At 51.3% G+C, this 15,499-nt stretch overlaps 1 protein-coding gene across 5 annotated transcripts in view; it reads left to right on the top strand.

Moving 5' to 3' along the window:
• The window catches only part of ITGB4 (integrin subunit beta 4), a 52,719-nt gene that overhangs the window by 4,514 nt on the left and 32,706 nt on the right, over positions 1 to 15,499 (top strand). For all 5 annotated transcript variants that reach the window (XM_090059130.1, XM_090059131.1, XM_090059133.1 and 2 more), the window contains 7 exons: positions 9,674 to 9,768; positions 10,210 to 10,292; positions 10,955 to 11,056; positions 11,638 to 11,842; positions 12,637 to 12,733; positions 13,367 to 13,538; positions 14,336 to 14,599. In XM_090059130.1, coding sequence (XP_089915256.1) covers positions 9,674 to 9,768; positions 10,210 to 10,292; positions 10,955 to 11,056; positions 11,638 to 11,842; positions 12,637 to 12,733; positions 13,367 to 13,538; positions 14,336 to 14,599 — 1,018 coding nt within the window. The remainder of the gene's footprint in view (positions 1 to 9,673; positions 9,769 to 10,209; positions 10,293 to 10,954; positions 11,057 to 11,637; positions 11,843 to 12,636; positions 12,734 to 13,366; positions 13,539 to 14,335; positions 14,600 to 15,499) is intronic.

The raw sequence follows: 15,499 nt of genomic DNA, 5'->3' as shown, positions 1-15,499 counted from the left end.
TCAGGGATGATCCTGTACTGAGCCAGGGACTGGACCTTATGAGGCCACTTACAGCCTGACCTTCCTATGATCCAGTGCTGTAGCAAGGAAGTTTTGCACCTGGGGCAAGCCCGCAGCAGCAGTCCACTCTCACCCTGCACACAGATGTGGGGCACATGCCCCCCCCATGTTTTTCCAGGGGTGCATGCAGCAGCAGGAGCCACCTCCCTGCCCAGATGAGCTGCTCATGGTTCTGCCCCAGGTGGGCAGTGTCTGCCCCAGTCCCAGCCCGCCTTCCCCCTCACCAGTGGGCTTCCATCTGTGCCCCCATGCCCCTTTCCTCCCCCCATGCCTTCCCCCACCACCCCACAACAGTTTCACCAGCCCAACGGTGCTTTCCAAGCTGCTGGGCTGGCCGTGTGCATGCTGAGGCTGTGCACATGCATGTGGCATTTATCAGTCACGTCAGCCAAATTTTTTCAAAATATTTATAACAAAATATTGACTCAAGACTCACCTGTTGACGCCCTTTTGCTTTGCTGCCTGGGGCGGTCACCTTGCTATGGTACTGCTGTGATCTCAAACTGATTTTGATGATGCAGTCTCTCACTGTGGGCTTCTGAAGCAGGAGGTGTTACAGGGCTGTGCAGGGCAATGGGCCTTGGAGGGATTTGCATCCAAAACAGAGACAGCACAGGAGGGAGTGGAACAGCTCAACCTGGTTGAAGTCCTGCTGCTGAAGGAGCCATGGAGCAGCCAGCCCAGAGAGCTTCCTAATAGACTGGGCAGCTGCCTGTAAGCTCATCAGGCCCTTACTCAGGAGTACATCTAGACTGCAGTGGCTGTGGGTCATGTAGACATATCTGAGGTAGCCAGCCATGTCGCTGCAGCAGCTCTGAGCTCATCGGGGAGCTGACTGTCCAAGGGTTTAACCAGCTTCTTGGTGGGTTTGCCACCCACGCTGAGCTCCTGGCTCTTTCGCAAATCCATTGCTAGCAATACCTGAGCCAGCAAGGTTAGAGCTATCTCAAGCATGACCACACAGTCAGCAGCCACTGCAGTGTAGTTGTGACTTCTCTGAAATGGGGGGAGACTCGCTGGACACCGGGACAATAACCTGAGCTGAGGGTTGCATTTATACAAACTGTTCAGAGCAGGGATGGTCTCGTAGTAATGTGCTGGAGTTGGAAGATCTGGCTTTGCCACAGACTAGCTGTCCAAGCTTGAGCAAGTAATTTAATCTTTCTGCTCCCCTGTAGTCAAATGGGGATAACCCCACTTCCCTTTTCCTGTCTTTTGTCTGCTTAGAGTCTAAACCCTTTAGGAAGAGACTGGCTATCACTGTGCATGAAAAGCACCCACCACAATGTGGCTGGATTTCGTCTGGTGCTTCTGAGTGCCATTGGAGTTCAAGTAATAATAATATTTTCCCTCGTGCACCTACAGCATAGATCTAAGCGTAAGTCAGTGCAGTCATAACTCAGTTTGCATGCATGGTTACAAAGAGGAGACCTCTGACAAGAACTGCTCCATTTACCCGGGTAGTATAGATAGAGTTGGGTAAAGGGTTTTTCAACAAACAATAAATTTGTCCCAGAAATGGAATTTTGGCAGGTGCAAAATGATTTGCAAATTCAAGTCAAATTTGTTGACGTTTTGGCTGAAAAAAGAAAATGGGGGACAATGTTGTTTCATTTTGGTAGTGTTAAAGTGATGTTGTAGCTGTGATGGTCCAGAAATTGTGAGGCAAGGATTTCTTTGGGCGACACCTCTTATGAGACCAGCTGCATGGTTGGGATAGTTAGACAAGCTTTCAGTGCAAGACTGGGACTGGAAAACGAATGTCTTGCATTTGAAAGCTTGTCTAACTTGCCCATCTAGGCAGTTGGTCCAATAAACAATATCATCCAAAGAAATCCCGCCCCCTCAAATCATTTTGTCATGGTCCAACATTTTTAAAGTGAAACTTCACCCTTTTTTTAAATGGCCTTTTTTGGTTTAAAATTGACCCAAATTAAAAAACATGAGAAAGAACAAATAAAAAGGTTAAATAGCTTTAAAAAAAATGGAAATAAAGTGTTTCTTTTTGAGCTGAATGACATTTCTTCTGGTTGAAAAGATTTGGTGTTTTTCTCATTTACCTGAAAAAGCTGACACATTCTTTTTCCATTCAGCCAGACCTTTTTTGCGGGAGGGGTGGGGTCCTCCTAATTTTCTGCTCTGGCTATTGAGCTACTGGTAAATGATCCATTGTGTGTCTGTCTAATCAGTTTTGAGGAGGAGGGTGGTTATGGGGAGAATATGATATAGTAAAGGCTACAAGAAATTAAAGTTCAAACTGGCTCTGGTGGGAAGGCAAGAGAAGTATGTGGGGAGGTCTGCTCCACACAACACCACTGGAGAGGAAACCGTCACATTAAATACCAACATGAGAGGTAGAAGTGTGGTGTTATATGAGCACCGACGATGCGCTAGATGCTGTTAGAGAGGTGGGGGCAAACTGAGCTTCTCTGTGCTGGTATAAATGTGGTGTAACTGCTGAGATCAGTGGAGTCTCCCTAGCTTGACACTAGTGCAAGTGAGACCAGGAGTCAGGCCTGGGCTGAGCTGGGTGCGCCGAGAGAGGGCTCTGGGCTTTTTGAGCATCTTACTTGCTGCATCAGGGTAGCAGACCCATGCAGTTTGCCTCTCAAACCTGTCCTCCTGTACATAGTTACCTGCATCTCTGTTGCCCCCTGCTCCTTCTTGGAGCTGGAGATCCAGGCAGGTGGAGAGTTGGGAAAGGGAATCGTTTTCACCGTCATGTTGCTGGTGGTAAGCGTAAGATGTTGAAGGGGAGGCTGCAGAGAGGGAGATTTCACGCTGACCCCTCCAGGTTTAGCCTGTGATCCCCCCTGTGACCTGTGCAGTCAGGGGTGAGGAGGAAGGAGCAGGTTACTGGGAGGAGAGACTATGGGAACCCTTGTTGTCCGACAGCACAGAACAGCCACCGCGGAGACAGCAAAGGCCCGAGGGGAAACCTGAACACAGTGAGTCGTTTCATTATTTGTGGGAGTGGAGCACAACAGAAGGCTGTTCTGTCCCTTCCCTCTGCCCCACCCGTTCCAGTACCCAGTGGGTCATAACCCGCCTGTGGAAGAGCTCAGCTCCCTCCAAACCATGCTACAGACTCCAGCACACATGCACACAAATGCAGCACGGCTGATGGTCTGTGCTTCCCTTGCTCAGTTCAGGTGCCATCGCGGTCAAACGGCAGCTGCCCCTGCCACTTAGCTCAGCAGAGGAGCCGTGCGGGGTTTCCCCTCTTCTGAGCACATCCCATCTCTCTTAGCCGAGGCCCTTGTGATAGCAGCAGCCCAAGGTGAGCCCAGTAATGCCTGCCACTTGGCTGCACTAAGCTGACTACAGCAGGACCCTTGCCCAGCACCTTTGCCTTCTTGCCAAGACTGTCTAATACAGGGATGGGCAATTATTTTGGGCGGAGGGCCGCTTACTGAGTTTCGGCAAGCCATCAAGGGCCGCATGACAGGCAGCCCGGGGCAGATAAAAAATTTAGAAACTTAATATATAGGGGTCCCGTGGGCCGGGTAGAATGGCCTGGCAGGCCGCATCCAGCCCCCAGGCTGCATTTTGCCCACCCCTGTTCTAATACCTTCTTTTTAGTGCCAGGAGCAGGGCAGGTTGCGTGATCTTGACTTAGCCCCACACCTGGCTAAGAAAATGGCTCCTTATGGTAATGCTTTTGTTGAATGAGATGGGTGGCTCCCCATTAATCCTTGCACCGAGACCATGTTGCATCTGGGCTCTGCTCAAAGCTCCTGGCTAAGGGGGAGTTGTAGCAGGGTCCCAGCTCCCCAAAACCAGCCTTCCACCCAAGGTCTCTGCCTGATCCATGGGTTTCTTTTGAGCCAAACCTCTTTGCCGGGACCCTGGCAGTTCAGATCCGTCAAGATCCCTCTGCCAAGCAAAATGGACAGGGGAAAATGCCTTTAACGTTGATTTTTTTTTTTTGTCTGGAAACAAATGGGGAGAAAGCTCAGGCACGAGCTTGGCATGACTCTGTAAGGTCAGGTACGAGCTTGGCAGTGAGAATTTTACACTGACCTCAGCGGGGTCAGCATTTCACCTTTGGACTCCTGATTGTGCATCTCCTCCCGTATACTGCCTGAGGCTGCTGTCTGCTAGTTGGGATCTGGTTTTCTGTCTATCCATCTATATCCATTCCTGTCACAGCGGTAGCTAGAAGTAAGCAGCTTCCCCATGCCGTTAAATCAGTGATTCAGTTCTAAAGCAGGGTTGTGACGTTTCCCTTGGTTGTGGTGGTCTGTGCTATATGGCTGTTTGTCATGGGATGGAAGGAGAGGGAGAAAGCACTGGGGCTTTTGGGGTGCGCAGTGGATTATTTGGTTTAGGGGAATGCATGCCTCTATTCTGCACTTTGGATCCACTTGAAGATTTAGGGGTTTGATGCCTGTGAGGAAGAACAAGATATACGAGGTTAAAAAAATTGTCAACTTTCATTGTGGCAAGAAGTTTAGCAGGTTACCAATGATCCTGGGGGGCGGGGGCTGAGCAGGAAGGCAGCAACATCTGCAAATGCCCTAGTGTTACAGAGGTTCATCCTGGCTTCCAGGGTTCACAGCTCAGGGGCAGCCCAACCAGGTAGACTGGCTTGAAACTGGGGGGGAACCTAGGTCTTTGCGCCTTGTACCTGGGAGCCTGGAAGCTCCGAGACCCTCAGATCTGTGGGTCTACACTCCCAGTGCTGCAGTAGGTAGACTAGCCACCCTGTGAGCAGCGCAAGCTGTCTCATGGGTCTCTGTGTAGCTGGGATCCTGGGGACCCCGGCTGGAGTTGGAGCTCTCAGACCTCCTATGCCAGGGGCTGGCAATGATTTTGGCTGGAGTACCAAAAACACCCAAACCTCAACCCATGCCTCGACTCGGCATGCCAGAGGCAGATGGTGGGGGAGTCGCAACGGGCTCGATCCTTGTTGCTGGTGGCGGGTGCACATGTACGTCTAGGCGGGTGATGGGGGAGGTGCCAGGGTTGTGCTGCCCCAGGCCCCCTCCCAGCCATGCGCCCTGAAGCACGCTTGCACCCACCACCGGCACAGAGTCCGGCTGCGGCTCCAGAACCCAGTGCTTCTGTTTGTAGCTTCCCAGCTGCCTGCCACAGCCAGCCCAGGCTCCAGGCAGCTGCTGCCTGCCACAGAGCCCCAGATGCTTGCAGCAGGGCTTGCAGCCTCCTGGCAGCCTGGGCTCTGTGCTCAGTGGCAGCTGCCCAAGTCCCAGGATAGCTGTGGCATGCCAAGTAAAATGGCCTTGCATGCCATGCTCTGGCACAGGTGCTGGGGGTTGCCAACCCCTGTTCTAGGCTCGCCACTCCATAAATGGTTAACCTAGGAGCCTGGGCTTGAGATGGGGCATCTAGACTTCTTGTTCCATAGTGGTGAAGTCTCCTAACTCTGACCCACTCGTCAAGCTACCCCTGAGTCAGGGACCCTCACTGGTGCCCCCTGGCATCAATGTAACCAATTGCTCCATTTTGTTTTGGATGGACACACGCGGGCACATCGCGCCTTACGGAAAGTTGCTGCTCTGATTCCCTGGCCTATGACATGGCAACAGGGATGCTAAAATTGGCCTGGCCTGGGCTGAACTGCCTTTTATCTAACCGCTTAAAAAGCCTTTGCAGCAGCCTGTGTCTCCAAGGCATTGAATAACGTGCTGTGACTCAAACTCTCCCTTAATGGTTCTTTCCTGTCTTTTTGCTGAAACAATCTGAGTAACTTCTGCCCGCTGGAATTGAGAGAAATGTGTGTGTATCCATGAATTTGGCGCTGTACTGCCTGTGCAATGCAGCAGCCACTGCACATGCAGGCTTTTCACAAGAGACCTTGGCTCCTTGGCCTAGTCAAGGGAGCCGTTTTTGCTGAGCGCCTGTAGTGCTAGCACAGGGAGGTTTACTCCTGTGCTTTCTCTTGCTGGGCATAAAGTGGTCTTGATTCACATGTTGGTTTTTCTAGGTGTTTCTGTCGCACTTGTCTGCCAAAGTTACTGTTGTATTAGTGACTTCAGTTGTGAACTGCATTGTCAAGAGCGGGGCTGAACAGGGCATGGGGCAGATCATCTTCTTCCCCCTCAGATCCAGCCCCACACAGTAGCCCTGGGCAGATCTTACCATCAAATCATAGAAAATGGCTCTTTATGTTAATGGTTTTGTTGAATGAGGTGGGTGGCTCCCCATTAACCCTTGCACTGAGACCATGTTGCACCCAGCAGGAATTTGAATTTGGCTGGTGATGACTCCAGAGCCTGAAAAGAGAAGACTGAACTGTCCTCTGATGCCTTAGAGCAAGGGCATTTCTGGAGGAGTAGGTAAAACATGCTGGCAGGGAGCTAAGGGAGGATGTCACAGCTGATCTAAGGATAAATAGAGGATGTCCGTCTCCAAGCAATCAGACACACCCCTCGCCAGCAATAACTGCACTTTAAACACTTAAAAAATAAACTTCAGCTACCTGTCAAAGAAAGGAGGGAGTTTGGTGACAAGTGGGTGGCACTAAGTCCGTAATTCATAGTGAACCGTTGCTAAAGGCCACACATTGTAATTCACAGCATAACAGAAATGAGAATGGGTCTCTCCCAACAAAGATGTCGTGGTGTGATATCTTATTACATGGACTACCTGCACCGTGGTGCATTTACTGGCATGCTGTATGTGTACTAAGCACTGCCAGAAAGCAGAAGTGCAACAAGATAAAAGATGCCAGTCCATTTTGTCAGGTATTATCCAGGTTCTCAAATGCCAAGAGCACTATAAATAGACACAGGACAAGGGTCAGAGAGATCCTTGCCATATAAATGTTGGCTTATTTAGGCCTTTGTCTTGAAAATGCTTCTAGCCATGCCCGGTGTTATGCGCTGTGAGAATTTCCACTGACTTGCATAGGGGAAAAACCTTAAATATGTACAGCTTTTTTGCTGGGGTCAGGGCTTGTACCACATCCAAAATCCACAGATGGCAATGGGACGCCTTCTACTCATTTCAGGGGGCTTTAATCAGTGGGGCCAGCTAATTTTCAAAGCACAGTTCATCCCACTGGGTCATCCCACTAGGAATCGGCAAGCTTTCCGCTGTGTGCAGCAATCCAGTGGGCATCATTTCTGGCTTCCCTAAAAATTCCTGCTTTCATGTGTTTCATGGTCTTGTTCATTTTTAACATCCTGCTCATGGCCGGGAGCATGGACTACAAAGAGAAGGTGCAGGGATGGGCGGGGGGGGGAGGATGGAAACCACTATCTGGAGGTAGTTCTCATTGTGATATTAAATCATGCATGTGGTGCTTATATTCTCCAGCCAGCGGTATATTAGAAACATATTAGACCAGATTTTTTGTCTTGAAGTTTTTAATCGGGTTGTCCCTCAGGTCCTAGTATAGGCTGTCATGGTGATTTATATAGAGGAGGTGTTCACCATAGAAAGCCACTGCAAATACAGGCAGAATAGATGGCTCAGGAGTGGTGCTATGTGGCTTGGGGATGTTCCCCTCTACCCAGTCCTGGTCTCAGTCTCTTTCTTCCATGACAAAGAGCCTGAACGCAGCACTGGGACGTAAATTCAGAGCTACTCCAGGCCATCTACTCTGCGTAACTGATCTTCTCTAGTACACCACGAAGGAGTAAGCAGGCGTACTTTGTCAGTGGGCTTATTTTGCCAGTGGAGGACCTTGGGTTGGGAGGCAAAGACATGCTTGCAGATGAGCTTCTGATAAGCTTGAGTTCCAGTTCAGTCTCCTTTGTTTACCAGGAGCCGCCGGCATCGGGAGCATGTTGTAGCACCACAGAATATTATATTGGTTTTATTGCAATTGCGGGAAAAGTGGTCAAGCACTTCCACGTTTTATGAGCAGCTTCTCTCTAGCAGCTTTGGGAAGGTCAGGAGAAGAGGAATTGCTTTTGCTGGCTCTCAGGAATGCAGACTTCTTCCAAAGACCATTGTAGGCCAAAAATCAGGACTCCCTGGAATCGTGGTGCTTTCCAAGGCCTCGGCTGATGTTCATTGTTGGTTGCTGCCATCCTGGAAACTCTCAGTACAATAGAAAATAGCCAAAGGGAGGGGTTTGTTTAGCTTCAGGGGTGAGTTTTGGAAAATCTCCTTGTTCTTTTCCTTCTTCAACTCTCTCATTAGTCCACAAGACCTGACTCAAGGAAAAGGGGGTTCTCGTTCTGGCCATGAGTCACACACGTGGCCTGGCGTTTGCGTCTGATTAGCAGTGGCCTGTCCAACTGCTACTCCATAGGTCTCTGATGAAGGGTGCAGGCAGTCTATGGCTGTCTGCCCTACAGTAGGGGAGTGTGCAGTCCAGGTAGCTTTTAACCTAGACAGCTCCATATCAGTAGCAAAGAGTACCCAGGAGGGTGAGTCCAGTGTGGGCTTTTCATGCCTGGGCTGAACACTGTGCTGTCATGTCTTCACTGCTAATTGGTGCCTAAATTACCTGGATTCAAGTGAGGTTTGGGTGTGCCAACCTGTAGACATGCCCCATCTGGTAGGGGTTTCCCAGTCTTAGTTTGGCCTGGAAGACAGAGAGCTGTTTGTGTGTTTTACCAGTGCTGAGAGTGGGTCAGGGTGTCTGCAAAAGAGTCAGCAAGCGCTGAGCAAAGAAGAACCCAGGTATTTGGATAGGGCTGTTTCCCAGCCCAATTAATTCACAGCCAGCTGTCACACTAAGAATGCCTGCTCAGCTGTTTGTTTCCAAAGTTTCTCCACTCAGGTGGAGCTCATCAGTTGTTGCACACAGCTAGCTCATCGGAGAAGAAAGGCTGTAGCACCTCCTTTCCCTGTGCAGCTGTTTGCTGGGGCTCTACATCCCCCTGGTTACTTTCTAGGAAATCTACTTTGCAAACCTCCTCTTTGCAGAGGAGTAGGAAAGCTGACCCAGTGAAGAATCCCGATCCTACTGTGCTTTAAAACACACATCTGAGAAACAAGAGTCACTGGGAGAAAGGGCCAGCTAGCAAAGGGGTGGAGACTGCACAGCCTGAATAGCACTGTCATGTTCAGACACAAGCATTGTGCAAACATCCCCGACACAGCCCAGCCTTTGCACTTTGATTGCAGCCTGCAACTCTACAGGTGCCCCTCCAGCTAGACCTGCAGCCCATGCAAAGTGCAGGGCTGAGCCTTTGTACAGAGACTGCTCGCCACGCCTAACGGCTCCTGAATATCTAGGAGACCTCCAGGCTCATAGACGCGGAGCCTAGCATGGAGAGAGCATCTGCCAGGGAAAGGTGACTGAGCTGAACTTGTGCTGAGTGGCAGGTGCCAACAGGAAGATGTTGCACAGGGTTCACTGATGACTAATACATTTGCACAGACCATCAGGTGTTTCTTCAAGATGGGAACATAAGACTGGGGGAATAAAGTCTACTGTTTGTTCTCATGCCCTGCCCCAGTCCTGCATGGCATAATTCCCATATAAAATTTGTCTTCCTTGCACTCCACTCCACCAGGCTGGGGAGCGTTCCTCCCTGTAGGGTTTGCCAGTCCTGTGCCTGGCACTGGCATCCTCTGTGGCCCCCCAGCATCTCAGCTGTGATCATTCAGTGGTTGGATGCCATGCAGCTAATCCCACAGTTTTTGCTCCCCACTGTACATCGTGGTAATATTTCTAGCTGCTGTATTTCAGGAGGAAGAGGATGGATGTGTCACTCCACAGGATATGGGCCAGGCTGCTCCTGCTGTCCCTGCTCTGTGCCACGGGCCTGTGCCAAAAGAACAAAAGTAAGTTCAGCTCTTGGCACCCTCTGCCTCTCAGGAAACTCCTGGAAGTCTGTACTTGCCCCTCCTTGGCCCCATGAATGCTCAGTTTGCCCTGTTGTCACCCACTAGCCTCCTTGTACAGACTCTTCTGCCAGTCACCGAGTTGGGGACTGAGCTGAGGGGCATGCCAGGAGTCCTGTCTCCTTGGTTCCTGTGGTGATCCATAAAACCCCACTCTTTACCACATCCCCCTTGTGTGCACTCTCCCTTCTTCACCATAGCTCTTCCACTGGTCTGGACAGCTCTGTCTTCCCTACCTGCTGTTTTTGGCTTGAACCAGCTCCCATTCTTGTGTAGTAAAGCTCAACTTCTGGGAGCCTCTTCATTGTGACTTGTCCCTTCTCATGCCTCCAAGGGATGGCAGGACTCCTGTGCTCTTGACACTTTGTTCTTGCCTCCTAGTTAATCACTGTGTGGCCTCCAGGGCAAAGAGCTGCACAGAATGTATCCGAGTGGACAAGGACTGCTCCTACTGCACAGAAGAGGTGAGCATCCCCCTTCCCAAGGACATGGGGGCCCTAGTTTCCCCAGTCCCAGAACCTGTGACAGCTCCAGTTTCCACATTCAGTCGGGTGTCTTCCCCTTCCAACAGTGAGGGACCCCGTGCAGAATCCAGGATGGGGCCACTTCACAACACAGACCTCTCTCGATAAGGGGCCGGACTTGATTTTGAGCCCATTCAGCTCCAAGCTGAACCCCTCCAAGCTTGGTAGTATTTTGGCTTCAGCCTATCTTTGTCCTTCAACCTGTTGCTTCTCCCCTTTGGCCCAGTTCAGTACCAGCCCAGCCCCCTATTCTCAGGGGGAAATTCAGGCCAGCCCTTTGAACGCCACTATATATGAGGCTTCTTCCATGTCTGCGGCTTCTGGACATGAAATAAATGGGAACTGGGAAGAATGAATTTGTTAGCGGGGCAGTTTATGAAGGACTCAGAGAAGGATGCACAGGCTGCTGAGGGTCTGGTCCCAGCTCCCAGACTGTGATAACAGAAAGGGGGCTTCTCTGGTGCAGAGTCCCTGCCCACACCTGCTCACTCTAATCCCGGTGTGGAAGAGAACCTGCCCCCTGAGGCATTGCACTGTGTCCCTCCGCGGAGGTCTCTGCTGAGCTTTTGTGTTTGTGCTTTTCCCCTCCTCTCTTACCGCAGAACTTCAAAGACAGCCGATGTGACTTAAGAGAGAACCTGGTGCTGTACGGCTGCAGTGAGGCCAGTATCGTGTACATGAAAAGCGAGATGACAACCCAGAAGGTGAGTGTAGCATGGTTTGAACCTCAGCAATAATCCACCAGGCTATGGCTCATCACTTCCTTGAGCAGGCTTTTATCCTGATTTCATTAAGAAAAGGGCACCAGCATGTCTCTGACTAGTCGTGGGTTGGTTACAATTGCACACCTCTGCCAGATTTCTAAATGTCTCGTTAGGATTCTTCGCTATGCTGTTGGGAGGGTGTCAGTACAAGGAGCTGTTGTTTATGTAGGGCCCACTCAAACACACGGCTCTCCCTTGGCTAGTTGCAAGCTGGTAGGAGGACCCAGCAGGGTAAATAAGCATCAACTCACTGGCTATAGGGAGCCATGTAGCTAATGGGAAATCTGTCCCTGTTAATGCAAGAGAGAACTGGGGGAGGAGGGTGGTTCACCCAACTGTGGTGCAAAGCCCAGCCTTCCTGCCAGGATCAGTCTTGCCATATGCTTCCAACAGTCCTGGCCCTGAGCACGCAGGTCAAGGGCAAAAGAAGTTCATCCCATGTGTGGTAGGCATCTGGGTGTATCTCAGCTCCAATTTCCTCTGCAACTCTCATAACACATTGCTGGTCTCTCCCCTGGTAGAACGTCAGCATCAACACCTTTCTGAAGAAAACCCAGGTGTCTCCGCAGCAGATGTACGTGAGGCTGAGAGCTGGGGAGGAGGCCAACTTTGACATGGATGTCTTCCAGCCCCTCGAGAGCCCTGTGGATCTCTACATCCTCATGGACTTCTCCTACTCCATGTCTGACGACTTGGATAACCTCAAGAAAATGGGCCAGCAGCTAGGTGAGGCCTGGGCCTCCCCCACTATTGACAGCTTGCACCAGTTGTGGGCTGAGGGTGTCCCATCAGGGGTGGCAAGTGCTATGGCCAGCACAGAGCCACACTCCGGGTTTGCTCAGGCCTAGCCCCTTTCTCCCAGCTTGGGGTCGTCCTCCTGGCCCTTGCTGTCACCTGCTAATCCAGGATTGGGGACCAGTGAGTTAGAGCTGAGGCTAATCCCATGATGATAAGAGTTATTAGTTATTTCAGTGACCATAGTGGTGGCAGATGATAGAGCAATTGTTTCAAGTTGCAGCAAGGGAAGTTTAGGTTAGATATTAGGAAAAACTTTCTCACTAGGAGGGTGGTGAAACACTGGAACAGGTTACCCAGAGAGGTTGTGGAGTCTCCATCCTTGGAGGTTTTTAAGACAAAGCCTTGGCTGGGGTGATCTAATTGGGGATGGTCCTGCTTTGAGCAGGGGTTTGGACTAGATGTGACCTCCTGAGTTCCCTTCCAGCCCACATTTTCTATGTTTCTATAGCACCCAGAAGCCCCAGGCCCTGACTAGGACCCCACTGTGGTAGGTTCTCTGTGGATAAAGAACAAAGAGTCCATTTCTACCCCAAAGTTCTTGACATCTGAAGTAAAATGAGAAACAGCAGGGAGTTATGGACAGCCCTTGTGCTAGCCAGGAGTCCTGCCTGAGATGTGGCAATCAGAAAAGCGTAGGGAGAAGGTGACCAGAAAAGGGAGCCGTCCCTAACAACAGCCGCCCCAGGGCTATCTCCCAGCTCACTCCTCTCTCCTCTTCTCAGCGGAGGTCCTGCGAAAACTGACCTCCAATTACACCATCGGGTTTGGCAAGTTCGTGGACAAAGTCTCAGTTCCGCAAACAGACATGAGACCTGAGAAGTAAGTGAAGCCATTGGGTCCCAACAGACAGGCTTAGATGAGAGGGGACAGGAAACACTCACCTTATTTCTTACTGTCTCCATGACTAAATCACACCCTGACCAGGCTTTCACCCTCTCCTGCTGTGATTACTGCAAACCTCTGCTGTCCTGCCTCCCTGCCTTCTCTCACACATGGCTGGCAGTGCCACACAACCACGCTGGCCCTGCTCCTTGGGTCCCAGCCTTGGCTTCCCACATCTTGATGCACGTAATTCAGTGCCCATCCTCTCTGTCAGAGCCCCTCCTAATCCCATCCCCACCTACATCTCAGCTCTCACTTCCTAAGCTTGTCCCAGTCCTCTCCTGTCATTCCTCCACCTGTAACTTTTTGACTCCCTAGCTTTAAGCCTTCATTCATGCTACCCAGCTCTTGGAAGGGGGCTCGTTCACTCTGAGTCATCTGTGCCCCCTGCTTCAAATCTCTCCATAAGCCTTACATCTTCTGAGTTCCCCTCTACTTTCTGCCAAAGTCCTGCTGAGGTTTGCGAGGCAGGAACAATTTCATCCACTGTACACATGATGCTGTCATGATGATCTGTCCATGACTTCCCCCGCCCCATTTGAAAGCCCTTTGCTCCCTTTCCCCCACCAGGCTGCGAGAGCCCTGGAATGATGCTGACCCTCCCTTCTCCTTCAAGAACGTCATCCGCCTGACCAGCAACATTGACCACTTCAGCCAGAAGCTGATGAAGGAGCGCATCTCCGGCAACCTGGATGCCCCAGAGGGTGGCTTTGATGCCATCCTCCAGACGGCTGTTTGCAAGGTGGGGCCCAGAAGGGTTTGGCTTCTCTGGATGCTCTGTGCATTGGAGTAGGGGAGAGAAGTGGTCTGGGCACCTAGCAGTGCAGCTCACCCGCAACCCAGACCTCAGCCCCGTGTGGCAGGAGCTACTACTTTCCTGGACTGTCCATCCCACTCCTCTCACTGCTGTCGCTGTCTGGCAGCTCATCTTCCCTTTCTGGTTCTCCCGGTAGTAAGGCTTTTTGAGTGGGCAACCCTAGCCTGGTGGTAGAATGGCAGGCCCAGGAGCCAGGCCCTGGGCACACTGTGCTTCCCTTGTGTGTCCTTGTCTCCTGAGCTGTCTCCTCTCCCCTTGCTCCTGTGGCTGTGTGGATCCATTCCCCAGGTGCCTGCAGGTCCTGGCTGCAGTTGTTCCCACCAGCTGGGGAGCTGGGTCTTCCAACAGGTCCAAGTCTGATATGGCTGAAACACCCTAGAGTTAGTGGGAGGGGACTGCTGAGGGACAGCACCACCATGGGAGCTGACAAAGGGCATTAACCCTTTCATGTGTGCTGTTTTAAGCGGCTTATCCTTGCAGCAGTGTTTGTGGCATGGGGAGGAGGGGTAATGGTGAAGGCGGGGATTAAAAATCCCACGTACCTCAATCCCATCGACCCTCTGTGGGGAGTCAGGTGCTTTGCTCTCTCGAGATCCTTTGAGAAATTCATCCAAAGAGTCCCATCAGCTGACTCCAGGCCTTTCATTTAGGACTGCCTCTGCGCTGTTTCTGGCGGTTAAGTAAATATGAACATCCCTCCCTTCCCACCCCTATGGCCCTAGGAGAGCATTGGCTGGAGGAAGGACAGCACTCACCTGCTGGTCTTCTCCACTGAGTCCGCCTTCCACTATGAAGCCGACGGCACCAATGTGTTGTCTGGGATCCTGCGGCGTAACGACGAGCAGTGCCACCTGACCCAGGACGGCACCTACACCTACGACACCAAGCAGGACTATCCCTCTGTGCCCACCCTCGTGCGCCTGCTGGGCCAGCACAACATCATCCCCATCTTTGCTGTCACGAACCACTCCTACAGCTACTATGAGGTAAGGAGGGGCCTGAGGCAGAGGGTCGGGGAATATGGTCTGGAGGAAACGCTATGGATGCAGTTAACGATAAGGGTTAAACTTAGTGAAGGGACCCACTGGTTGGCCTGCAGTTTGGCTACAATTTAGGAAAGGGGACACCAGTCATTATCCAAGGGTACTACCTAATCTGGCCTCCTTCCATTTGCTTCATCAGGTCTCTGCTGGGCTGGAGCAGACAGCCTGTGTGAAACGGCACCCTTAACCTACAGGTCACTGCTTGAGGAGCAAATTTCAGATTAAAGTTAATAGGTCCAGGCGTGAAACACATTTAAGCTGCTGCTCGGCGTCCTGAGCAGGGAGCGTGGGGGAAATGGTCTCTTGCTCTCCTAACTTCAGGATTAAACTGCTGCACTCTATTTTTTCATGGGTGAAAAGGAATGTGTTGGACTGATCACGATCAGTTGGGGGATGTGAGGCCTTGAAGTGAGATTAAAAAAAACCAGGGCTCAGAACTGTAGAGTTTGATGCTGCCATGGGCAGGGCTTGTGAGTATGTCTCTTGTGAAGCAGTGGGGACATCCAGTGGCTAAATGCATCCCAGGGAGATCGCTGAAGTGTATTTGATCTCTGTATGAAGCTGAGGGAGAGAGACAGGTGTTGGGTCAGAGCTGCACAGATCCTGGGTTCTAGAGCAGCCTATTATAGATGGAGGGGGCGGCTATAAAGTTTGAACTGGGACCAGTGCTTTCCCGTAATTCAGGAGTGATGGTTATCCAGGCTTTTGGAGCAGCCCCAGCTGTAACTCCAGTTTGCTAAATAAATGTACCCAATGTGCCAGTTGTACATAGGAGGTGCAGGCTGGGGCGTTGAGAGGGTGCTGGCAAGGGGTGCAGAGGAACTCTGGGTTCTGTTCCCATCT

Source organism: Crocodylus siamensis, chromosome 8, assembly GCF_052110815.1.
Source record: "Crocodylus siamensis isolate JL-2025a chromosome 8, ASM5211081v1, whole genome shotgun sequence".
Lineage (NCBI taxonomy): Eukaryota > Metazoa > Chordata > Crocodylia > Crocodylidae > Crocodylus > Crocodylus siamensis.
The sequence above is the reverse complement of the archived record's forward strand: the minus strand, read 5'-3'. Positions and strand labels throughout refer to the sequence as shown.